This window comes from Poecilia mexicana, unplaced genomic scaffold (genome assembly GCF_051168715.1).
Source record: "Poecilia mexicana isolate PSO_F unplaced genomic scaffold, ASM5116871v1 scaffold_6, whole genome shotgun sequence".
Lineage (NCBI taxonomy): Eukaryota > Metazoa > Chordata > Actinopteri > Cyprinodontiformes > Poeciliidae > Poecilia > Poecilia mexicana.
In genome coordinates, this window is record NW_028263375.1 from 10,831,386 (window position 1) to 10,857,784 (window position 26,399).

At 37.2% G+C, this 26,399-nt stretch overlaps 1 protein-coding gene across 1 annotated transcript; it reads left to right on the top strand.

Annotated features, from left to right (window-relative positions):
- Positions 1–26,390, top strand: myrf (myelin regulatory factor). Its single transcript, XM_014993831.2, has 27 exons — positions 1–554; positions 12,225–12,315; positions 12,456–12,737; positions 14,074–14,135; positions 14,342–14,564; positions 14,645–14,745; positions 14,900–15,014; positions 16,010–16,205; positions 16,449–16,525; positions 16,606–16,716; positions 16,793–16,898; positions 18,568–18,768; positions 19,825–19,933; positions 20,080–20,189; positions 20,274–20,434; positions 20,533–20,605; positions 20,717–20,799; positions 20,901–20,969; positions 21,066–21,149; positions 21,318–21,385; positions 21,488–21,562; positions 21,644–21,874; positions 22,046–22,139; positions 22,254–22,316; positions 23,052–23,157; positions 23,264–23,338; positions 23,495–26,390. The coding sequence occupies exons 1-27, from the start codon at positions 509–511 to the stop codon at positions 23,573–23,575; spliced, it is 3,093 nt and encodes a 1,030-aa protein (XP_014849317.2). The 5' UTR covers positions 1–508; the 3' UTR covers positions 23,576–26,390.
- The last annotated feature ends 9 nt before the right edge of the window (positions 26,391–26,399 follow it).

A 26,399-nucleotide genomic window follows, 5' to 3' on the forward strand; every position in this document is an offset into this window, starting at 1 on the left:
GAGGGAGAGGCGCAGGAGGGACACAACTCGCCTCACAGACTCCCGGAATCTACTTTAAACTCATTTTCACGCTTTTGTTTTTGACTCTTATACAAAGTAGAGTTTTATTCCTTCTTTTATAGGAGACATACGTTTTAAGAAAGTAGCCTTTTTTAAATGAAGTTTATGAGAACTGAATTTGCGCTGTTGAGGCGACTTTTTTTAACGTTGTCCTCATGTGGAGCGCTCTTTGTTTTGTTTTGTTTTTAAAGTTTTATCCCGTCACGTATAGGCCTATAATTGGAGCCACAAGGGAATTTTGAAACTTTAAAATTGGCCCTTTAGATTGGTGCCAAGTTGTTTTACTAAAGCCGAAAAAAAAACTTCAGCGCATTAAAGCCGTGAAGTGAAGTGAAGTTAAATAAATCGGGATTTCGTGATGTATATGTGAAAGTCCCCCCCAAATCCGAATCGGTGTCGTTCGGAAAAGGGGAGAATTTGATGGAGGTTTTATGTGGGACCCGCTAGGATGGACGTGGTAGATGAAACAGAGGCTTTACAAAGATTTTTCGAAGGTAAGATGTTTTCTAATAATCTCATTGACGTGTTACGCATGAGTCACTATCGAAACAAAACGGTTGCTTTTATTTATTTATTTTTTAGTTGTAAGAGTTCTGACTTATAAATGACTTGATTTCATGACGAAAACACTTTTTCTATCTTTAGCGACTACGGGGCGTTGCAAGACTTAAAGCTGTACCTGGGCTTTTTAAATGTAAAGCAAGTCCTGGCCCAAACCTCAACTTATTTGTAAACCTTTGGCCATGAGGCTGTAACATTTTTTGTTTTTAGGCAAATTCCTCTTTGTAAATAAAAATATGCACTTTAACAGTTGAGAATATTTTTCAGATAGATAGATAGATGATTCAGTTGCTGTAACGTCTAAAGATTTGCTTTGAGATTTATTTAACACAACATTTTGTTTAGATGCTTTAGGTGACATACATTTAACTTTTGAGAACACATTTTAAATAATTACATCATCTGCTCAAAGAGTATTTTGCGTAATTCGTATACTTTATCTGGTCCTTTACGGAGTAAATACATTTTGGTTCTGGTCAGTCAGCTCTTTACAGTGTGAGTACATGGGCAGCAAAAACAGCAGAAATAAAAAAAAAATCTAAATTAAAAAGTGTCAGGGACAAGACGTGTTGTTCTTGTCATCAGATATCATCTGTAATTTATTTTCAACAGTCAGTGTGCTCTGATTAGTTGCTTTAAAGATTTCTTATTTACTGCTGAAAGCAAAATTAGGGGAATTCAGAAACGTTAACTGGTGCGGGGAGCAAAAGTGCTGCTGATGGGTAACAGATTGAGGAGAAAAGTAGGAATCCTGAAGGAGGGGAATTAGGTGGAGGAAGGTGGGGCTAAAAGGGTGTAGGAATTTAAGTCAAGATAAATGGCGTGTTTTGTAAGTGCTCTGTTGGACCAGAGCCGGCCTGAGATTTTATGGGACCCTGAGCTTGATTTGGGGCCCAAATTTTAATTCAGATTATTTATTAAATCACAGCAGTTAAATAGTTCAGAAAAGGTTATTTTTCTGAATTACATCTTTGATCTGTCAGTCGGGTCTAGAGTACAGTGATTTATTATAAGCTTATAGTCAGAAAACAGCAGCTTGCATTTAGTTTGCGGCTACATTGCAGATGAAATATTATTCCGGCAAAATGTCAATGTAATGTTAATTTATTATTAAAGGATGTTTTAAATAGGGATGTCTAGGGTGTGAATAATCAGATTTTTTTTTAATTGATTGTCAACACTAGCAAAAACAAAACAAATATGATAAAACTAACTAATAACTGGGTAAAACAAGAAGACCCCAGAGCAAAAAAAAAAAGAAAAAAAAAAAGGAAGTTCTTAGTTTAAGTTTAAAACATTCTCTGTGAGAGGTCAGATGCTATTGGGGTCTGCTACAGTTTGAGTCCTACTCTAAGACTTTTCATTGGACACATGCTGAATACCCCCAGGGTGCCATCCTGGGGGCCCTTCTTATTTAATATAGAGGCATATAGAAGCCTGCAGCTAACTCAGATTGTAACAACTGAGAATAATTATCTTAATTATCTTAATTACACGGATGACACAAAGCCACCAGGTGACTATGAAGCCATTCAAGCACTGAGCGGATGCCAGTCAATACGTGGATGTGGCATGACATTCTCCAGCCGAATAGAAACAAAACTGAAGTAATTATTTTAGGACCTTAATTATGGACGACCCAGACCATCTTCTTCACGAGTCTGCCTTGAGAAAACACAGTATTCTCAGTCAGAGGCTTCTTCAGATTCGTAGTAATACAAGAGATCTTTCCTGCCAAGAGACATCACCAAATACAGTCATTCTTTGAATAATCTAAATTAATGTTACAACATTTAATTTCCCTTTAGGATCAATAAAGTATTTTTTATTTTGGAATTTTTTAGTTTTGAAACAAGAGTAACAACCAAGAGTCAGCACACAGCTTGAGCTAATGTAATTAGAGATTAGTGAGGCCTGAAATCTGCTGTGGTTATGGACTCAGATCAGAACTTTCAGAGTCACATAAAGACAATTGCAAAGTCACCCTTCTATTATATGAAGAACATTTCCAGGACAAAAACTAATGTGCCAGCAAGATCTTGAGTAACTTATCCAAGCAGTTATTTTTAGTCAAATTTATGACTGCACTAGTGTCTTCACAGGTTTACCTAAAAAGTCAATCAAACAGCTGCAGCTGATCCAAAAAGCTGCTGGTGGCGTTCTCACTAAAACTAGAAAAATGTCGCCTCATTTCTGAAGTTCTTAAATAGGATTTCTGGAGCTCAGAGGATGAACCTTAAAATACTTTTGTTGGTTTATAAGTCACCAAATGATTAGAACCAAAATACATTAACGGTTTGTTGACAGACGGCTGAGGTCTTCTGATACATTTCTACTCTGCATCATTCAGCATTCAGTTGTTATGCACCTCTAATCTGGAGGAAGCTTCTAGAAAACTGTAAAAATATTGAAATACTAAGTTCATAAAGTGTTGTCCGTTTTTTCAATCTGCCATTGCCTTTCCTTACTTTGTACCTGCAATATAATGCTCTGGGCTTCTTTGTTCTTTGATTTCTTTCTTTCTTATTAAGTAATGCACTTTGAATTTATTTGTTGCTGAATGCAAGTAAATTTCATTTATATAACATCTTTCATAAGTTAGAAAACCACAAAGTGCTTTAGAGTAAAAGAATTTGAAAATGCAAAACATATGCTATGAAAAATAAAATCACCTTACCTTGCCTTGCCTTAGGGTCACCATGCAGGACTGGGGGCCCTAAGCAGCAGCATATGTGCTGGTTCAGAACTTCAGGCTGGTTGTTGGTGACAAGGTGGAAATGTCTACATTTCAAGCCCCAAATTAATATTCTTTATAAAAAGCATAGTTTTGTTGTTTTTATCTGAAGTGTATTTTTGACATTGACTTTATGTTTGTTCTTACTTATTCATGTTCTAAAGCTCCTCTAAGTCATTTAAACGTGGTGTCAGTCCATAACACACCATGTGATTAACTGTTCCCTTCTTGTTAAAATTCAGAACACCCACTTTACTGATTGAGTTTTTTTAATTTTTTTAAGTTTTTCAGATGTCAGGTGTCCATAAACACAATCACACCCCAAGAAGAAATCTGTGAGGAAATTTTGACTCTTTGTTATTGTATGCGCTAAACACCGACTGAAATATACACAGCCATCCATGACTGTCAAATGGTTCCTCACTGTTCTGACAGGAATTTAGTGTGTTTACATTCTTGCCTTGGGAGTAAGAGAGATGTTCTTTCTTTGGCTTTATGTCAGCCACCCTCGCTTGGTCTAAAATGTCAACTTGTCCATGAGAGGTACACATTAGGTGCTTGTTTTCCTTGTTTGATTTAATCCTGAGCTCAGGATTTCATTGGATCAACTTCGTATGGGTGTCAAAAAGTGCTTTTTTTTATAGCTGATCAGGTAAAACAGCGCCGTGGACATGCAGCGATATGATTGATTTGGGTAGCAGTAAAGTGTGTTTTAAGGGATTTAGTGAAATATATATATGTGCACATTAATGTACATTCCTGGCATAGTCCTGGTGGCTGTTAAAATACGATGAGGTGAGACTGGTGTTACTCTCCGTGGTCTTAGGCCTCTCACTCCGGCTCTCTCCGACTCCATTAGAGTGACAGTGAGCAGACAGGGTGAGGAGGTGAGATAGTGCAGACTCAGGGCGGAGAGAGGAGCCAACCGCAGATCCCCCTCGAAACTTGACCTTCTCCTCTCTGACTCACTTCGACAGCAACCAGTCCCTCACACAAAGATGGTGTGTGCGCCCCACAGAGACTGGAGTCACAGCTGTCTGCAAGTAGTCATAACGTCACCAAGGATTTGATTTAAAGAGAAGATGTGATGCAGTTTTAATGGTGTTCTCAACACTAATAAGAGAAGAATTTTCACTTAAAATACACAAAATTGGCTTTATGAGGGCACACTTTGAGAAACACTAATTGTGGTGGATGCAGATGTGTTTTGATGAGCAGGAAGTACGTCCTCAGTGAGTTCTGTCCCGGGCCTTCCTCTCGATGGGATGTACCCAAACTACTTTTAAAGGGAGGCAGTCATCAGATCTCCTTATCGTATCAGCGAAACTCCTTAATTGACTTCTTTCAATGCAGAGGAGCTTTCCCCTCACTGAACCTCTAAGTTCAGCCATCCTGAGGAAACTCATTTCACTCACTCTTTCTTTTGGTTATGATCTATTTCTCACACAGGTTAATGAATATTACCTTTTTGGTCCAGACAAGGTTTCGATCCTTAACTTCATGTCCTGCTCTGTCTTCACTCCCTGGGACTTGAGGCAGGGACTCATCCCAAACTTTGAGGGAACAATTGCTCTTTTTCTGTTTGAGAACCATGATCTGAGATTTATTCTCACACTAGTCATTATGACTGACCACCATAAACACATTAAAACATTTTGTTTATCCATATTTCCTGTACTACACAAGCTGATGGGACAGCAGTAAATCTGTTCTTCCATTACTCAGTTGTCGCCATCTGAGTAATTTTATGAAAATTCCTGCTGCTCGACTCCCACAGTAGCTCTGAATCACACCCATAATGGGTGTAAATGCTGCGACTCATCATGGAAATCCTGCAATAAGGCTGACGAAGTTTAGCTCGTTTCTCTGATTTATGGGTTCAGCAGAAAGTTACTGTTAGAGGGAAGCATTGTTTCTGAGCAGACAGGCTTGCAGTACTAAGCAACGTGCTGCAAACCAACCCGCTTCCTGCATACATTGTTAAACATGAGTTCACTGATTAATTTACTTTTGTTTCCACATTCATTTTCAATGATCTAAAGTCCTGCCACAAAATTTGAATGACTATTTCTCATTTTGTTGCATCTCATGAACAGTAACCACTGTGGTCTTGCAGTGCTCCGTATCGTTGTTGTGAAACCAGAAACAACTCTGATCTGTACCAGAACATCTTTTCTTCCTAATTTCCTAAATGTTCCTTTACGTTGTCTCTGATTATCTCTTGTTTAGTTCCTCCTCCTCCTTTTTTTATTTTTTTTTTTTTCAGTATTGAGAATTTCAGCCATTGGCACTCAGCCTCACATTTTACACAGTTTCTCTCTGCGTCCAGGTCCCAGCCTGATTTCTGTAGTAATCTCCCTGAGCCAGGGCCACCGGTGCGGCCAGTGCTTGTATGCGACAAGGGCTGTGTGTGGTAGCCTGGTACAGCCCTTTCCCATGACTGGGAACTAATCCTCATTAAAACACTCTATTTCACACATACACATAGTATCTTTAGCACACAAAACACACACACCCGCATTTTTTACACTGTTCTGCGACTCTCAAGACTTTGTTCTAAAGTCTTTGTGCCCGATGGGAGAAACATGTGAAAGATAGACAGGAATTGTTTCTCTCATCTTCTGTTTCAGGTGTTGTCAGCTGAAGAACGTCATCATGCTTTGGCTTCGTCCAGGTACCCCGTGCTGCTCTGTCTGCTCTGCTTCTGTAGATGTGGCTTCTTAGACTTGATGAGTGGCTTTGTGTTTTTTGGTAATGTGTCAAAGCGATATGCCTCGGTTTTCTGAGCAACTCTGTCACGAGAAAATATGTAAGACATTAGCATTGGCGATGATTTGGAACATTTTCTTTAATTTTTGCTTTAGTATGTGTGTACTTGACGGAATGCTGTAGACACAGTATGCATGTTTCTAAATTGAGCTGCATTTTCCAGATCAGCTGTGAAGGTTGCTGGCGGTCTTATTTGTTTATGTTGATATAGGTCCAAAATCTAAAAATCCCTGAATATTAATCAACAAACCAATTTAAGAGCTTTCAAACATTTGATTTGGTATCCTGTTAAGTTCTTCCCTTTTTCAACAATTGCATAATACAGTATGAGCTGTGTGAATGTTATTTATTCAGCTTTTTCCATCTATTTTATGGATGTTCAGCCAAGATTGTTGGAGGATGAACTAAGATTGTTATTCGTTGTAGTCAGATCTTACCCATTTATTTAAAAAACCTGCCAACTTCTCTGCAGAAAAAGAGAAAAGTTTATTCAAGTTCTGCATTTAATTTTCTTTTGTGAAAACAGGTTAGTAAAGTAGATTAAGTTCTTTGTTGTTTGTCTTGGAATGCCATTTATGTTATTTTATAGAGCTCTAGGTAACTGTGTGGCAAATGAAACATTTAGACTTTGTGTTCAAAGTAAAAAAATCCTTTGAGTTTTTTTACTTTTGGTTAAGAGAAGTTAAACACATACAGTTAGTGTCATGTAGGTTCAATCTCAAGGACGGAGCAGGGGAGAGCAAAGCAGAGGTTAGGGGCAGTACATACACCAGTGTGATTGACAGTGCTAAAACATCCTTCCTTGCTCTGATTGGTTGTTTCTGACTGGGAGCTGTGGGTTTATTCAGATGGCAGTGGGACCAGAAACAGAAGAGCTCGATTTTTTTTCAGGTTATCTATCTCAGGTTAAACTGTCATGACGTCAGTTTTAACAAAAGTTAGTCACTGCTGCTTTTCGTTCACTCAGGTTAAAACTGAATCAGTTCATGCTCATAGTTTATTAACTGAACTTTCAAATCTAAATTTGCACACAAAACAAAATATGGTTCTTGATTATTTATCACTTTTACATGCAATAAAGTTATGAAAGATAGAGAAAAGTTTGAAGCTATGGGTTAATTAGCAACTGAATATGTTATGTAGCTTTGGTAACCTGTCCTTTACAGATTTACACCTATTTAATTTTCTTCTGTTCTCTTTGTTGACTGCATTTAAATTTGTCTGAAATCCTGCCTGAACTGCTGTCATTTTGTGACTTAGTTGTCAGAAAGTAAAACAAGGCCATTAAAATATGTCCATTTAGACAAAGATTTTAAATTATGGCCAGCTCTTATACACTCCAAGGTTCCTTTACGCTGTTGTATCTGTAAATCACACCATTGCTCTCCCTGCCTACAGCAGGCTATGCACGGTAAGACAAGGCTTAAGCTTACAGAAACCAGCATAAACAAGAAAAATAGTTTGTTTAAGCAGTTACGGTGTTTATGTTGTTAATTTTAAAGAGTGGGAAGTGGCAAACATACTGTCAGTAACAGGCGCTTGGCTTGACAGATATTTGGGCTTCAGTTCTTATACACACAAAAGTCACATTTCCCCTAATATTAAGGGAAACTCTTTCCTGCAAAAGAAGCTAAAATGATCTTACATTTGTTTACCACTGAATGGGAATCATTTAATGATGCTTGGCTCGAGGTCAACATGTAAAAAACAGCTTAAAACGTATGCCACTCATGAATAGACTCACGTAAATGCAATTTATGGCATGACAATTAAATATAAGAACTCTATGTATTATATGAAATGCAAAGATTACCTTAGGAAACACACCTTGTATTGCTACATTCTCTACTCACATCTGAAACTGGACGAATATGTTCTTACTCAAAATAAAACCGCATTTTCCTGAATCATATTCATCAAATCATCTTTAATCGGAACTCACACACTCTGTCCTCTGTGTGACAACCAAGCCATTGAAATGGTGGCACACACACACTCACGTAAAAACAAACAAATGCGTGTTCACATGGGCACGCGTATGCTCACACAACCCTTAATCTTTCCAAAGGCACGTCTGTATCGAAGTCAGGCTGACAAGCATTTCACTGTTCCCCGCTGGACACAGCTGGACAGAGAAAAACATAGAGGACAGGGAAATCTACACATTCAGTCCACAGCCAGCTAAGATGATTCAGTAATTTGGACGTCACACATGCTTGATCTACGTTTCTGTCAATCTTCTCTCTAAACTAAATTACATTGACATTGGCTCATTTAATTGCTATTATTGATATAAAAAATAAGCATATAAGCAGAAGAATCTTTTTTTTTTTTTTTTTTTTTTTTTGCTTTGGTGTGACATTATAAACTGTTACTGTTCATTGTTGTATTAAAAAAGCTACATCACAACAAAATTAGACAACAAAATAAAATATGTTTACTGCGAAACTTTACATTTTCACAGTTTCAATTGTGAAAATTAGCTTTTCTTTGGAGTACCCCATTCTTACGAAACAGCAGTGATCTACCAGCAATAACATTTACAACTAGATGAGTAGGACTCAGTATTTTTAGAGTGGGGTGATTTCTTCAAGATTTGTGTTATTTTACAAAATAAAAAAAAATGACTAGGTTTAAATTCCCTTGGTAAATAATTTATTTCTCAGCTCTTTTATCCAAAACCTTGACCTTTTGGAGCATTTTTGTGCCAAATGGGACCTTTGACACAAACAGAACACGTCATGCTGAGTCGTACTGAGACAGAACAGATTACTGGACTTCAGCCACAGAATGTTTTGTTTAAACTATCAATACCTCAGAACAACAATGGCTTGAAAAGGATCACTGGGTAACACATCTTTGAGTGTTGAACCAGGTGCAAAAGGGGTTGACAATAATAGGAGTCACTTATGTCTGCTTTGCTGTCACTTTCTGTTGCTGTATGACTCAAATGTTGCACCAGTTATGCAATAATAACATTTCATAATTTTATGTTATCATGTGCAGAGGTTCTGTCAACGCTGAGGAAGATTTACTCAACTCGGCATGCCAAATGCATGAAGTAGCTTCAAGAGAATGACAGTCTGATCTATTTTCTCTTTATTTTTTACTTTTGCCAATTGAGGATGCTAATAGATTCTGTATGGAATGTTGTATTTTTTTTATTTTAGGTGATTATTAAGAGTAGGGAAGAAATAAGATGATGCTGCCACAACAAAAGAAATCTACTTGGTCATGTCTTTAGTTTTTACATGTTTAACTATATTGTTGTCAGGACATTCTTGTAAAAGAGGTCTTTGATCTCAATGAGCTTTATCCTGGCTGAATAAAGGTTAAATTAATGACTTTTTAACATATGCTGAACATGGTCCAGCTATATGAAAATCTTGAGTAAAATACCATGGTTTCATTTTCCCAGAATGAAACCACGGTAGTTGTCTCAATATCTGAACGTTAGCACAAATACTATTTAAAACAAAAGCATCAGCAGTATCTAAGTTAAAAAAAACCATAAAACCAACAGTTTTCCCACCTAAATGAAATAACATATTGATTATTACTGCAACAAAAATGTTTCCTCTGAAATTTGTCATCATTGTTTAATTCATAAATTTGAGCAAAAATGTAGAATAATAACTCAATGAATTTAACAGCAGTTTTCGGGTCCTTAAAAATGATGTGTAATTTTGACATTCTGATCTTTATCGAGTTTCAGCAATAAGACAAATTCACTTATTATTCAAATGACGAGTGAATTTGATGGTCATATTCATCCATCCTTGCCAACTATTAAAACATTTTTTAAGCTTTTTCCCTCTTTATTTTTTGCAGTAACTGTAAATATTCCAAACAGCTGCATTTATCTGAGTCATAAATGATGGGAAACTGTACTGGCCTTTGTTCAGCCAGCTGACCAACAGTGCTCAGCAATAGGTGGGGGAAGTTCCCCTTTGCATTCCTTGATGCTGTTAGTCAGGCAGTGAACAGGGCTTAATGTTTTGGCTTAACACTTTGTTTTTTAGACACATCGGCATGGCAAGATAAGACAGAAGTCTAATTTTAAATACACTTTGGAACATGTCTATATTTACACCTTTGACACTTAATTATTGTGATGGATTGCATGGAAACTAACTAGTCATTCCAGCAAAAAAATTACAAACCCTATTATTAGTTTCAATGCCATCTTGTTTTGAACACGTTTCTTGGACTATGCTTTTACGTCAATTATTTTTCTCTCTTTCCTTTGTTTGTAAAGTCTTCCCAACCTTGAACATCATACCTTTTTCCTCTCTTTTCAGGCCCCCAGCCTTCCTTAGGCCCCATCAATCTTCCCTCCTCTTTCCCCATATCTCCCTATTTTCTGTTATCAGTCCTGCCAGCTTAAATTTACTGCCTCTTTGGGTGGGGTGCACATCTGGATCCTATTTAAAAAGAACCATCCTGCCTTTTTTCCTTCTTTTTTTTTTTACTATCATGCATCAGGAGACATTTACCAGCTGTTTATTTTCTGAGAAGCAAGATTGTTTTTTTTGTTTGTTTTTTTGTCATGAAAATTGCAACACAAGGATTTATAACTTTAAATCTTAAATCTAATTGGTCTGAGACAAGTGCTCAAGTTTGTGGGTTTTTCTGGTGGAAAGATATGAGATATGACTGTTCACTGGAAATGTTCTCAAATGGGGCCATTTTTCCTGGATGGTATAACACATTAGTCACTTTTGTTGCAAACAGTAGAACTCAGTGATAAAATATTATAGGAGCTGTGACTCTAGCAGCATGGAGCAACATTTGTGTTGTGTTTTGATGGCAGTTAGAAATGGATGGAGAAAAGGGAAAAGGTGAAATATTTTCTAATGCTAACACAAAAATTCCTCACATTCCCAAGTTTCTAGCTGAGGACCTTCCTAATCTATTGGAGGAGGAGTGAATGAGTGTGTGTGTGTCTGTGTGTGTGTGTGTTTATGGGGGTGGTGTTTGGGCTTTAAAAGAGTGGGGTGTCCCACCCACCCACCCACCCACTTACAGCAAGTCAGTTTTTTCTCACTTGTTCTGTTTGCACAATCTGACATTTGGGGAAAATATCTTAGAGGTTTTAAGAATATATATTTACTTTTCAATTATAATATTTGAACTGATGGTGATTATCTCTATAAGAGATGTATTCAAAAGCAGGTGTTCATTCTACGTCTGTGTTTTCAGGACTAAGTGGGGTCATGTGTTTGGGATTTGCAAGGCTTTGCCTATCAAAGGCTGAAAATGACCCTGGGGGAAAGATTGGGTTGGATTTTGGAAATACTTTTGTGTAGAATTATTTGTAACATTTTCTATATATTTATAGGAACAATAAGTCAATTGACTAGTGAATACCTTAAATGTGAATGTCATAAGTAATAGTCAGAACTATTTGGAAATATTTTTTAAACAGCCCTTGGATTTCTCATTTTCTTCTATATCCTTTTTGATAGTTTAGTTATTTTTTGTCATGAAGCTTATAAAATTAATTCGGTTTCCTGTGGTTACCCATGTCCTATCCAGTGTTAGGAAAATGAATAGAAGTCTCCCTCAAAGAAATGCATATATCTCTAGAGTATCTAGAGTCTAGATACAGCAGGAAAGCACTTACTTTATTGAAGATATAAACATCTGTTAGGATGTCAAAAATGATACTTTTGGAAATACAAGGTTAATTTAACTCAACATTTTTTTCCAAGTAGAACAAATGTGGCTTTAGTACAAAACACTTTGTGTAAGAACGATGGAGACTCTGAATCACCACTATGTCCACATCCTTTGACTCTTTGTCACCTCTGAAACCTTAATCTCTACATTTCACGCGAGCCAATCACAACCCTCCATTTCACAACATCATCATTAAGTGTTCAAGATAATCTCATCATGTGTCATTATCACATTTTACACCTTGAAATCAACAGAGTTCTTACAAAGACATTTGCGGGATAAATCTGTCAGGGAATTGTTGCAACACTTGGACTGAGCAGTTGTGGCATTATGTAGAGCGGCTGATAGATTCCTGTTGCTAATCCCCAGATGCTCTCCATCTTCTCTCTTCACTTTCCCAACCCTCCCTTCTCCACAGGTCATGATATTACCAGTTCTCTGGAGCCAGCCAACATCGACACCAGTATCCTGGAAGAGTACATCAGCAAGGAGGACGATAGCACTGACATGTCAGTAGGGACTCCAGACTAGCCCAGCAACGTCAAAACAACATGCACCAACCAAAGCAAACCATGTTGTTACAAAGGAATTTGTTTTTTTCTGATAAGGCTAATCCCTTCTTTCTTCTTCTTTTTTTTCTCCCTCCCAGCTGTTTCTCAGAGGTCCACAGCACCCCGGGACCAAATTATTCATCTCCTCAGGCAGGAGTGTCCTCCGCTGGAGGATTGGTGTGTGGTGTGAGTCCCCCTATTCCTCTGCGCCAAGGAGCCCCTCCAGCCGGGCCCCCTAGCTGTCAGAACGCCTACCCCCAGGGTCCATCTCTAGGGCTCCGACACGGTTACCCCTGCCTGGGACAGCAGCAGCAGCAGCAGCATCATCAGCAGCAACAGGCTCACGTCAAGCCAGAGCACCGAGGCCATTACGCTCCAGGGTGAGCACAGTAGTTCAGAAAAAAAAACTGGGAATTTATTGTCAAAAGGCTGGTTAAGTTATTTGGAAATGGTAATCAATTACTTTAATTACTGATTACTTCCCCAAAAAAAGCAATCCAGTTACTTTACTGATTGCTTATCTTCAAAAGTAATTTGAATTACTTTACTTTCAAAAAGCAATGCAGAGCCTGAAAACGCTTATCGGGGTAAGACTGAAAAAAGGTGGAATTATCAAAGAAGGCCAACAACCAACCACACAAACCCCTTGTTTTTGCTGACTTTATCAATATAAAACAAGCTAAACTGAAAATATTAATTTCCATGAGAATAAAAAACCACGTTCTTAGATATTAAGGATCTACATGTTTGCATTTTGTTGTTTGCTGCTGATATTTTGCCTGAATCACTTCTGTGTAACCCTGCAAACTTATTTTTACTTGAAGGTGTTTCATTGTTTGATTCCTCCTGATCATTCAACCATTCAGCCTTCATCAAGCACAGAAACACAGACGTTGTTTGACTAAGTGAACAGTAACTAGCAAGTGTTTCTTGTGATAGCGCTGTTTTTAAGACGCCACTCTTTGCTGCACTTCTCTAATAATAGGTTTTCATTTTGCTTTATGCTCTGATAAATAGCAGTCATCTTAGGGATGCTTTAGTTGCAGCAATCTCACGACTTCAACATGTATTTAACTTTCTTGTTCTTTTGTCTTTCACATTTTAATAAAAAGAAATGGCATTTGGCCATTTTAACAACATATACCAAAGAAATATGATACCATTGATCACTCATTAAAGATTTGTTTAACCTCTGATCAACTTAAAAAAAAAAAAAGTATCAATTAAAATTTTTAAAATACTTAAGTTGCAGTTATTTTGTTGGTGGGAAAGAGGATATATTTTCATTTACAGAATTAATATAACAAAATTAAATGTTCTCATATTATGCCACAGCTGTACCAGGTTGCTAATAATTGGGAGCTCTATTTCGATTAATAATACATAATGCAATACTTTTACTTCACCATTACAGCCAAAAACCAACTCTTGAACAAGTGCATTATCAATGTTACTTTAGTAATTTAAAGTGTTAGTCAAGATGAGAGGGAGGACTGATAACAGAGATAAAGAGTCCACTTATATCCTCAAAAACAGAAAGTCTGACCTTTCCGGTTGTGAGAAAGTGCAGAACAAGAAAAAAGCACAACTAAGGTGAAGTGGTTGATGCTGGATATTTAAATAGATTTAACATTTCTAGAGACTAGCATGCCTGTGTTGTAAGATTTAAATTCATTCCCATTATTTTTCTTTCCTTCTTTGAATCTTTGCTGCTAGGACTCTTCCTGAGTCCCCACCAGACTCCAGCTCTGAGCCTTATTCGCCTCAACAGGTGAATGGTGAGTAACTCGCTTTTTGCTTTAGAAAATGGGAATTCAAACGCCAAGCCTAATGTTGGTTTATTTTATTTTAATTAAACTAGACACCAACTTTGCAGCCAAATATATTGTTTCGTTGTTTTATTCATCTCACCATTTTTTCTCAACAATTAGATTAAATTTTGCCTTTTAAATAGTGTGCTTGCATTCTCAAATCTTTGGTTTAGATCCTCAAATGATCAGAACCATGACTCCAGAGAATATGTGCCAGATGACTCCGACGCCGCCTCTCCCTCCACACGGCCACTATCCTGGCATGCATCGAGACATGTACCTAAAGCCAGAGCCCATGATCTCGCAGTATCATATCGGCCCAGCGACTAGTGGGGGTGGGGAGATGCAGCAGACACAAATGCTCCATCAGCTGCTGCAGCATCCTCAGGGGCAAGAGTGAGTCCGCGGATAGGGTTGTTTTCGCCAGTGTGTGTTGAAAACATCAGACACAATCAGTTCTGATCTTGTTTCTGCAGCAGCATCCCTGTTCATCAAGCCAAGAAGAGGAAGCACTCCGAGTCTCCCAACAGCACCTTGAATTCCCAAATCCTCACAGGTATCATCAAACAAGAACCAGGTAGGCAGGCATCTTTCTCCCCTACCTCCCTCGCCTCCTCTACCTCACGCTCACCAGCTCTCACTAACTCTTAACACAGATTTACAGAACAGAATTTTCATTACGCGAAGCTTCAACACATTAAAGTCAGCTGTTTTAAACGTGTTTGTCGCAGGTTTGATGCAGGATGCAGACAACAGCTACCTGGACCCAAACTATCAGTGCATCAAGTGGCAGCCTCACCAGCAGAACAAATGGACGCCCCTTTATGATGCCAACGGCAAGGACCTGTGCGTGGAATTCATCTTTTCTATATTGTCCAGAAGCAAAAAGAGATTCATGGATTTTGTAGAGTCATAAATGAACTATGATTTAATTGGTTACTTGTATATTTCAAGAAACCACACGACAGGAGTGGAAAAGTAATGGCTTTCCACAGCATTCCTGCGCAGTGAGGTTTATGTGGGAGTGAACAAGAGCAGGGTTTCAATTTAGACAGGCACCGTCGACAAGGATAAAGTGGGGGAAAAAAAAATGTATTGCACCTCGTTGTGCTTTTGCCGTGCCAAACAAGATAGGGAGAGAGGTTGGAATGAACTCCCAGGACCTTTGAGATATGTTATCAAAACCACCTGGTTGACCATTGCAGCTCTAAGCACACAATGCTTAAATTATGAAAATATACGGGAGTAACTTTTCCAAAATTACAAAATTTTAAAGGAACATTTAATCTGAGGTGACCTCCAATTAGCCAAAGGATACAGATGAATAGCCATGTTAATGCTTTGGAAATATAAGATTTTGTTGATAGCTTGTGATTTTTCTGGCTGTACCGCTCAGTTTTTCTGAACTTGTAAAATGAAACCTACAAAAGTATTTTTGGTCTAGTTTCGAGCGCAAGTATTTTAGTACACTTGAAATAAGACAAAACAAATTCTTGAGATATAGGATCTTGTTTCAAGTCAATAATTAAAAAATACTAGTTCCACTGGCAGATTTTTCACTTATAATAAAAAATCTGCCAGAGGAACAAGTACATTTTTAAAATCAATATCAAAAAAATAATTTACTTAAGCTGAGAGAAAATAATTAGTATTATATGGAAACATAATTCATAAATTCTTGGAAAGTAACTTTTTATTTTACAGAAAATAACATATAAGTTTACATAAAATAATAAAGAAAAAGTCACCTTTAACATACTAGAGTTCAACTTAATTACATAAAAGTAACATTCTGTGAAAATAATCTGTAAATTCAGTAGATTTCCTTCTTCCCTGTTTAGACCGATGCCGACCTACCGCGTCGATGCTGATAAAGGCTTCAACTTCTCCTTGGCTGACGATGCCTTTGTATGCCAGAAGAAGAACCACTTCCAGGTCACAGTGTATATCGGGATGCTTGGGGACCCTAAATATATCAAGACGAATGAAGGCCTGCAGCCCATCGACTGCTTTTATCTCAAACTCCATGGAGTGAAGGTGAAGGAAACATGCTGGATAGTCAAAGCATGATTTCTGATGTATGTATGGTACCAACTTGGCTTGATTAGGTCCTTGGATGACGGACAACCTGACATTTATTACTTTCCATTGCCTGTAGATTGTAGATTGATTAATGTTTTTAAGGAATAATGAAATGGAAAAACACTCACACCTTTAATTTGACACTGAGAGTAAGGGTGCGTGTTTATTAAATACTCAATTTTTGTTCTTCGCCGGCAGGTGGAAGCCATGAATCAATCGATCAGTGTGGAACAGTCGCAGTCTGATCGCAGCAAGAGGCCTTTCAAGCCAGTGCTGTAAGTACATGCCCCTTAAATCACTTTGAAACAATCATAAGTTCAATCATGCCATCATTGTATTTGTCTTTGTGTGCCAGGGTCACGTTGCCCCCCGAGCAGGTCACCAAAGTTACAGTAGGACGACTCCACTTCAGCGAGACCACAGCAAATAACATGAGGAAGAAGGGCAAACCAAATCCCGATCAGAGGTGGACAAAGTTTGCTGCAGGAATACATTTATGACCCTTAGGAGTCTCCTGTTTTTGACTGCATTAATCTTTGCAGGTATTTCATGCTGGTAGTGGCCCTGCATGCACAGTCCCACAGTCAGAGCTACACTGTGGCTGCACATGTGTCTGAGAGGATCATCGTCAGGGTAACGTCTGGCCATGTCTGTTTCCTTCTTACAGCAATCATATCCCGTGTGAATGTGAAACTTTTCTGTTCATCAGCTGCTTGGCCCTTTATAACCTTATCCTCTCCATTCCTTTAACCTGTGTGAATGTTCTTACCTTTACATTTTGAAAAAATAAATTGTTCCCCTGAGCTCAAATGATGAAAGAATACATGATGCTGCTGTCCTGTAAAAAGACTATTCAGAAAATTTCTCTATTTCATGAGCAAAATGAGTTGATGTAGACGCAGGGTGTGTCCGAATTGCAGGCTGCAAACTTTGAAGGCTGATTATGTCAGCAATGATGCAACAAATAATGGTGTGAACAAAGAGATGGAGTACAGTTTCAAATATAAGTATATAAAAGACTGGTGGTTACAAAAATTTAAATCTAAAGCATTAAAGCCGTTGCATATTCTTAAGTAATTTTTTTTTAAATTCCTCATGGTCCTTTGTCCCGTAATTCATCTTAAAGGACATTTTCATTACTTCTTACAACAATTATGTTCAGACTCGTAGCTCGGATTGCTATATCAATTTATATGTCCAAAATCTAGGAGGAAATTGTCTAAATAGCAACAACAATGTCTCTAGCTTGAATATTAGCTCAGAAAGGCAAAGACTGATTGTGATTTGTCAAGTGAGAAGACCAAAAAAAAATGTTTGGAGATCTAACAAACCAGCATCACACCCTGAATTTAAAAGTGATGTGTGGAAAGCCCAGGCTAGTTTGCCAAAGTGGTGAATGACCACTCATGGCCTAAATTATAATTTTAAAAAACTAGAAATCATGGTAAATATAATTTCTACTCCGGTTCTGATCAGCATTCTTGTTTGATTTACACAGATACTTATATTTCTCCAGAAAACTGTGAATCACAAGAATTAGCTACTTTTAGAGAAATGGCTCCAAAAGGAGGGTTTAAAAAGTGGATTGCTGTTAAAAACAATAGAAAGGCCAATTAAAATTTATAGATTTACTGAGTCTGAAGTAGTTTAACATTTGCCTTTTAAAACATGAAATCTCAAATTTTCAGACAAAAGCTTTTTGCTGGACAGCAATGTTTGTTGAATATATTATACAATTATTTATGATAACTGCATCAGATAGAGAAACATAATGTGTCTCTTTTGTAACAAGACCATTTACTTGTTTTGGAGATTTTGCTTTTATCATTGTGATATAAAAATAAGATTTTTATTATGTAAAAATGTGTAGATGTGATAATCAAAATGTATATAAAGCAAGCACAGCCATGGTAAAAAATAAAAACAAAAATAATTTATTTACTGGGATTTTGTATGAAGCTCTGATTTCTGAGCTGTAGGTTTTCCAGTGTTCCTTTTTTCATATATATATATATATATATATATATATATATATATATATATATATATATATATATATATATATATAGTATTTGGGTTTACACATTTAAGGCTAGATTTAAATGTCTTCAGGACACGGTAAAGCCCAGATTGTTCTTACAAAATGTAAGATGGACATACTTTTTTTTTTACCATGACTGTAAGCACAATATTTCCAAATATGTGTTTTACTTCCAATGTGTACCACATTGCTATTTTTTTAATATGTGAATCTGATTCCCAGTGTACCTCTTCCTTTGATTTTTTTTTTTTTTTTTTTTTTTTTTTTTTGCGACAGGCATCCAACCCAGGCCAATTTGAAAGTGATAATGAGGTTCTGTGGCAGCGTGGGCAGCTGCCAGACTCTGTGTACCACCACGGCAGAGTCGGCATCAGTACAGACCGTCCAGACGAGGCTCTCGTTGTTCACGGCAACGTCAAAGTCATGGGATCCCTTGTCCATCCATCAGACATCAGAGCAAAAGAAAATGTCCAGGAGGTCAGGATGAGTGTGTGTGACTCTGTGGGTGCTCTAAAAAAATTTCAGATGTCATCCTTGTACCCCTTACATAGCACAAGGGGTGCAACAATGCACACATCTCACTGGATAAAATATTTATCAAGTGAACAAGATGTAACAAGATTCTATCAATAGTAGGAGAAATCTAAAAAAATCCTGCAAATTTGATTTCACAGGTGGATTAAAGGTTTGATTAGTCATGAACTGTGATTTAAAGATTTTTAATTGGTTTACAATATTCCAGTCCTGGAAAGAAGAGCCAAAGAAGAACTGAGAATGTTCTTTTTTTGTGTATTGTATTTCTATCCTCTATTTTAAGAGGTTAAGGCTGCTAAGTTTTGTTTGCCTGCCTGGAAAGTAGTCTTCATTTCCATTTTAATTTTCTGTCAACACAACACACCAAAAAAGGAAGTGCATCCATTTATACTTCAAAATAAGTCTTAAACATGCGTACAGAGCTCAAACACCTTCGAGTTCTAGATTTATAATAATAGCTCACACTTAGTCAACCAGATGAAGCCAAAGAAAAAAACAAACATTTTACTATTACTTTCTGTCTAAAATAGCACAAAGGCAGATAACCAATGACAAAACTCTGGAATATTGAATTTCATCAACCTATCCACCCATTATATATTCGATCCTAGAATTATAATTCAGAAAAGTTTTGACACTCCTTTGTTTCCTTTTTAGCCTTTTATAAATTAACCAGTGAGGTTTGACTCTTGGGGAATTGTGGGGGACTATTACACATTTTGTCGAAATGTTGTGAAATTTTCTTCTGTTTTCTTTAGCATTACATCATTTTCCTAGTATTTTTTTAGCTGTTATCTTTGCTACGTTAGCTATTCTGATATCAAATAAAACATGAAAAGTTCACCATTTAAAACATCATACCTGTTATATGTTGTCTTATATAATGTAGCTGCATTGTGTTTTTTTCTGCATTTCAAACGGTGTTTTAACACTTCTTATATAAAGCTACTTTCTTCATCATACTTTTTGTATTCATGCAGTGCTGTTATCTTTCATCAGGTTAACACCACAGACAATTTGAAACGGATTTCTCAGATGAGGCTGGTTCATTACCAATACAAACCTGAGTTTGCTGCGACCGTGGGCATAGAGAACACAGCGGAGACAGGTAATGACTTCACAAATTATTTCTACTTCTGCAGTTTTATCTTCCTGGCACGATGTGTAACACAGTATGTGTCTGTGCATTTTTCATCATCCGCATGTTGTCACATCTTCTTGGTGCTCTTTATACTTCTACTTCTCCCCATGCAGGTGTCATTGCTCAGGAAGTTCAGCAGATCCTACCTGAAGCTGTTAAGGAAGGAGGTGATGTCGTTTGTGCCAATGGAGAAACTATCCCCAACCTTTTAGTTGTCAATAAGGTAAGGATTGTACAGAAATACATTTTCAAACAAGCTGAACTTCTACATATTGTTGACACTGATTGTGTCCTGCTGTTTTTGAAGGAGCGTATCTTTATGGAGAATGTTGGAGCTGTGAAGGAGCTCTGCAAGCTGACGGACAACCTGGAGACTCGCATAGATGAACTTGAGCGCTGGAGCCGCAAACTGGCCAAGCTGCGGCGCCTCGACAGCATGAAGAGCACAGTGAGCGGCAGCACGGTGAGGTGAGAAAGAAACGCCAATCCCTTTTGATTCTGAGGCATAGGTCCATCTAAAATGTGCCGCATGCTCCATGAAAACAATTTTTTGTGTGTCTTTATAGCCAGTCGGGAAGTTATTTTAGCAGAACAGGAAGTGGTCCACTCAAGAAAAGAACGGTCAAACCCGGGAGCAAGGTGTGTGGCTGAATTATAGTTTTTAAGTTATACAGTGCTTTGCAAAACTACCTACATATTGGTGAACTGCAGTTTGTGCAGATGTCATCGTGTTTAATCTGCCTGTTCCAGAGCTCTCCTCTTGATCAGGGCTGCATCAGTCAGAGGTTCATGCAGGGAATCATCCTGGCTCTTCTTATTGTCATGGCCTTCAGGTTTGTACGCAGGGTTCCAGGTGCAGTAATGGGGTATGTGGAAGTTGCTATGCATACATCTGGTTTGATTATGTCTCGCCTGTTTGCTTGTTTGTTTGTAGCGTCATTTCGATGTCAGTCCTTTACGTCCTTACTCTTCACCATAGAGGAGCCATCACGGAGAAAGACGGGTATGCACTTTTCAGATTCAGAGACAAGGTTACCACAACATCTGTCCATTCCTACTTTTAAAATGATTCTGTTAACTATGTCTCTGTTTCCTGTAGCCATGTTTCTTCTTGTGTTCTCTACATCTCATGGATGCCTATCTTCACTGCTACTATAACTGTCTGTCCGCCTGTCTGCACATGGTACACTGCCAGCTCTTCTACAACTTAAGTTTCCTTGAGCTCTGTCATTCCTAACTTAAATTGCTCAGCTGTTTCTGTTTTGTGTGAAATGGGATTATGTACCACATATGGTCATAATATAACACAAAATCACTGGAATGCATTAAAGTATGTTTCTGATTGGTGCAGGTCAAGAGCTGCACTGGAATCATCCCACAAGAATCCTTTAACTTCAGTCTCTACCACACCTGCACCAGGTACTATCGACTTCAGTTTGAGTGTGAAAATATTCAGCTTGATGAATTGAATTAAGATCAATCATGTTGTGTTTTTACCCCCTTTATGTTAAACATCAATAGCTTGCTGTTCAACCACAGCTGTGAACAACCAATCAGCAACCACTCTGACATTGAGTAGTAACCAGTCCACATCTGGTGAGAAACATTAACACATCATGTACTCATATTACACAGCAGATGTGCTCACTGTACAGATGAATTGTCTGTCTTCTCAAGGTTTGAGCATCCCAGTTCCCACTCCTGGTACCATCATTAAAAAGGCCAAGTCCAGGCAAATGGACAAAGACGGCCACAGCAGGAACCGTCTCAGCCACACATCAGCACCCATGTACTTTGCCAAGTCCAAGAGACCTGTATCCCCAGATGCAGAGGGAGTGGGAACCACCAACCGGTTGCCTCCAGGTCAACAGCCAGCACCACGGAGACAACGCAGCCTGCATGCTAAAGGTACCTGCATGACCACAACCCAGCCATGACACTTCTCTACACATTAGCAGGCAGCGCGCAAATAATATGAAGAATTGGGTTTAATGACCACAAAATCGAGATTGTGTATTTAATGTATGATGGTATAAGGCTGGCTTAGAGAACATGATACATTTTGTTTTTCCATCACAGTAACAGCGACAGCTCCGTCTCTAAGAAGTGTTCACATTGTGGAGACGAACCAAGAAATCACCTCACAAAGTTGTGAGTCAGCGGAAAGCTGCAGGTCTGAAATTAGAAGAATAATAAATATTGGTTATAGGTGGACATATATAGATATTTTTGCTATGACTTTTGCATTAATATTTCTTATTAATGCATGTTTTGTGTCCCTTCGCAGCTACACTCTATCACTTAGGGGACAAAAAAATCATTCCATACCACAAATTACACTACACATGATGTAAGTATAGCATGTGTGCACTATAACACAAATGATGTGATTGTGTTTAATCATAATTGCAGGGTTTCTATTAGGTCTTAAAATGTCATGGATCTCATTATTTGTGTTTCCAGATATTTTTTCCTTGCTTTATTTTCTAGGAGATTAAAGTATAATATCCTAAATAAGATTTTGCACTTATTTTTTATCATTTGTTATATCGTCCAAATACAATTGTAACAGTAAGATTTCCGACTTCCGGTTTTTGAGTTACTGATGACAAAGACATCAACAAACTCATATATCTGTAAAGGCTTCAACAAGGACAGGCATTTCTCAAGTGGTGAGAAGTGTAAACCTTGTTATGCTATTATGATAACTTACTAAATTTTATTTTATCAAGGTGTTTTCAGCTCATTAAAACCCTGATTTCAGAGGTATCTGCTGCAACAAAGAAAAAATATATTATTAGGTTCATATTGAACTGAACAATTTTTCTGATAATGTTAAGTTTAGTACTGGCCATTTTTCCCCACTGCTCTTTCACACTTTAGTTTAACAACATTTACTTTTATTAGTGTTTTGTTTTGTTTTTGTTGGTTGTATTAACGTGATTTTGATTTTGTTTACCATCATTGTTAACCTTTTTTGTTGTCTTTCTCTCTTTGACTTGAAGATACAATGGGAATGCATGCTGTAGTAATGTTCTTATTTTAAAAAAATGGTAATGAATATATTTTCTTTTTTTTTTTTCAGGTCAAGAAATAGTGTATGGGTGAAACAATGTGGAGCCACCAAAGGACATTTATGTCCCAACCACACAGAGTCAGAGCTCTATAGTGGACAGAGTACATCTACAAAGGTATATCTGACCAAAAATTATCAGCATCGCTTATATAAACTATTTATATTTTCACAGCATACCTTACTTATTTGCGTCACGGATAAAATCTCTGCTTGTTTCCAAGGGGACGCATCACCTCTGGTCAGTACCTGTTTCGTCTTTCCAAGACATCACCTATCACTTCCGTGTCTCTCACTCAGTGAGTAAACCTGACCTAGAAAAATAAGGGACTCACTCAGATACTAAAATTGTCATCTGACTCCCTCAGTTTTCTAAATCTTGTGGAATAATTTTGATTTTCTGTGAATGTGTTGATTTTAATATATTTGTTCTTTTTTTTTTTTTTTGTTTACAGGGAGAAGTGAGTTGTGCCACAGAAGAAAAAATCCCATTGCACTCTGACTACCATTTTCTCATTCAAAGCAGCTGTGTGTGAAGAGGAAGTTGATGTGTGCCTGTTTCTTCACACTTCATCGTGTATTTCCTGTTTGTGGTTCTGGATGCAGACTGTGTATGATAGAATGATCTTTCCTTATTACTGTATATAATTTTAAAGATTTTCATGAAGAACAAAATTTACCACTGTCCCAACTGCAATCTGTACCAAATGAATTTTTAGTAAGTGATTCCTGATTCCTGTGATCACTGGAACACAGTGCCCTCCATAATTGTTGGCACCCTTCATTCAAAATGTGTAAAAATCCGGAAAATAACTTCAGCTGTGATTATTTTTGAATGATCTAACATGGGTGTGAAATGTGTGTCATGATTCAGACTGAAAGAAAGATGTATCCATGGCAATGTGTGAACCACTTACAGACAGAGGGACCTTTAAGCATTACTCTTTTCATCATATTTTTACAAAACTTCTACATTACATTTTGATCTATTTTCTTAAATTCATCCCACATGTTTTTAATTGCATTCAGGTAAGATTGGGACTGATTGTACCCACTGTTTTGGATCATTAAACTACTAAAAGTACCAATGATGATCCATTACCAGTTTTCACAGAGCCACCAGATTTTACTCAAAACATTCTGGAAATGCAGTCACTTTATGTCGAACAAGGCCTTTGGAAGATGACCAGGCAAACAACAATATAGATCTGTTGTCACTAAACAGTGGGCATTACAAATTCATTTACAAATATTTATCATGTGTTACTGATTTTTTTTTGTTGCTACGGAGATTTTATTTTGGATATATTTTACGCTCTTTACCATCTTGTTTCTGTAGGGGGTAGCAAGATAATGTGTTCTCATCTAGCCTTTTTGATTGCAGCTTAAGTTGTTTTAATTTTTTAATTATTATTTCTCTATAAATAGATGATCAACACAGGGGAGAGATGTTCTCTTGTTTTTTGCATTTTATGGAGTGACTAAGAGAAATGGGGCTCCTTGTGATGTCATGCTTATCTGCCATGAAAACAAAAAGTAATTTCTTAAAGTTATAGTTCCTAAACCTTCTGATTAGCTCACCAAGTAGAGTTCAATTTCAGTTAATTAATTATAGCAGACTTGCTGCAGTCTCCAATGGTGATTTCATTACAAGGTATTATTTCTTAACACATTACTTTTGGAACTGAGTAAATGTTTTAAAATGTTTGGTTTTTTGGGGGGGGGTTTAAGAATTGTGTGAGATTACAGAACTGCAAGAAAGATTTCTATATTTTTACACATTATTTTTAGCAGGGCTGCCAGTGATTATGGAGGCTGCAATATGACACACTAAATACTGTAATGCTCACGATCCAAGCAATATCCAAAAATATATGGTTATCTTTACACTTGATCAAAATGTCTTCCAGCTATAGCATAAGCCAAAAATATGTATGCCTTAGGTACTGAATATACCTCAGTTAGAGGATGCTGGTAAAACCTTAGTCTCCACAGTGGAGCTTCATGTTAAGGCTGCTACTGGCATCTACACTGTCCACTTCATCTTTATGGTAAAAAATAAATTAAACACTGTATGGGGTTATAACACTGAATGACTCATTTTAAAATGTTTATGCATTTGGCTACACTGACGTTGCTCCTTATAGAAAGCTGTAATGGAAATATGAGATGAGACCCCGGCCCTGAGCCAAGTCTTCTGCAAAATCACTGGAAGATATTTGTGTAGAATAAAACTGGAAACTAGAACAAATCACTGGAAACAAACATGATGATACACTGTTGCTTTTAGGATGTGGCAGAGGAAAAAAAAAAAAAAAAAAAGTCTTTCACTGACAATATTTCCACCAACACTGGAATAGCTTACACTGTACTTTTTTAACTGGACAATGCTGGTAAGGCATAATTGGTATAATTGCACATTTCAGGTGTAATTTCAGGTGCATGTCCAATCATTTCTCTAAATACTACATCATGGCTTTGAGGGTAGATGTCTTCTGGTGTATTTTACCTTTTGGATCTTGGAGCTGAGTGTCTGAAAGGGGAATGATAAATTTGAAAATGTTGCACTGGTTTTACTCTTCTGTGTATTTTGTTGGATCACTATTAAACATTTTCCCCAGGCCTTAAACAAATTAAGACTATGCAGTGATAGCGTTTTTATTACATCTGTATTATATGTTTTCTTGTTTTTAATTTTCTTTTTTATTTCTAATAATATTTTGATATTTTTTCTGACATAATGTGTTGATTAAAAACTCTCATGTGTGTTGTGTGTTTAAAATATCTATAATCAGGAAAAACAACAACAAAAAAGTAACTCAAAGATAACTAGCAATGAACGGGAAGAACAGCCATCAAACAGAGATTATAGCATTCATAATGTAGACTGTGTGATTCTTTCACTGTACTCATGTGGGTAGAGGGTACTATTTTAGCTATTTAAAAAGCACCAGTTAGCATAAACCACTGTAGCACTTTTGTCACTGTATATAAATATATATATGAACTGCTTTTGCTTCATCCAGTGCATGAGGCTGATGTCAGATTCCCAAGGTAGATCTGCATTCCATATTATTCTGTTGCATCATTTTGTACCTCCTCTTTATCTGATGTCCTTTATTTTTTTCAGTTTTTTTATTTTATCAATAATATATTAACTTAGCGTAAGATGGGCACACATTTGCAATTTTAGATCTATTTGAAAAAGAAGAATAGCATAAGGATGAAGTTTATTGCCTGGAATAATATCACTACTTTTAAACATTTTATTATTAAAGCTTTTTTGGGGGTCAAAAATTCGCTGTAATACTATGATTGCATGCAGCAAATAAATTGATTATTGCGTCTGAATGTGTCTCC

What these genes read in the sequence shown, in the direction of transcription:
- myrf (XM_014993831.2), top strand. Translation starts at nt 509, where the DNA reads ATGGACGTGGTAGATGAAACAGAGGCTTTACAAAGATTTTTCGAAG. An exon ending in AGAGAACACAGCGGAGACAG is followed by an intron (nt 19,934 to 20,079) that starts GTAATGACTTCA and finishes CTCCCCATGCAG; the next exon opens with GTGTCATTGCTCAGGAAGTT. An exon ending in CTCTACCACACCTGCACCAG is followed by an intron (nt 21,386 to 21,487) that starts GTACTATCGACT and finishes AAACATCAATAG; the next exon opens with CTTGCTGTTCAACCACAGCT.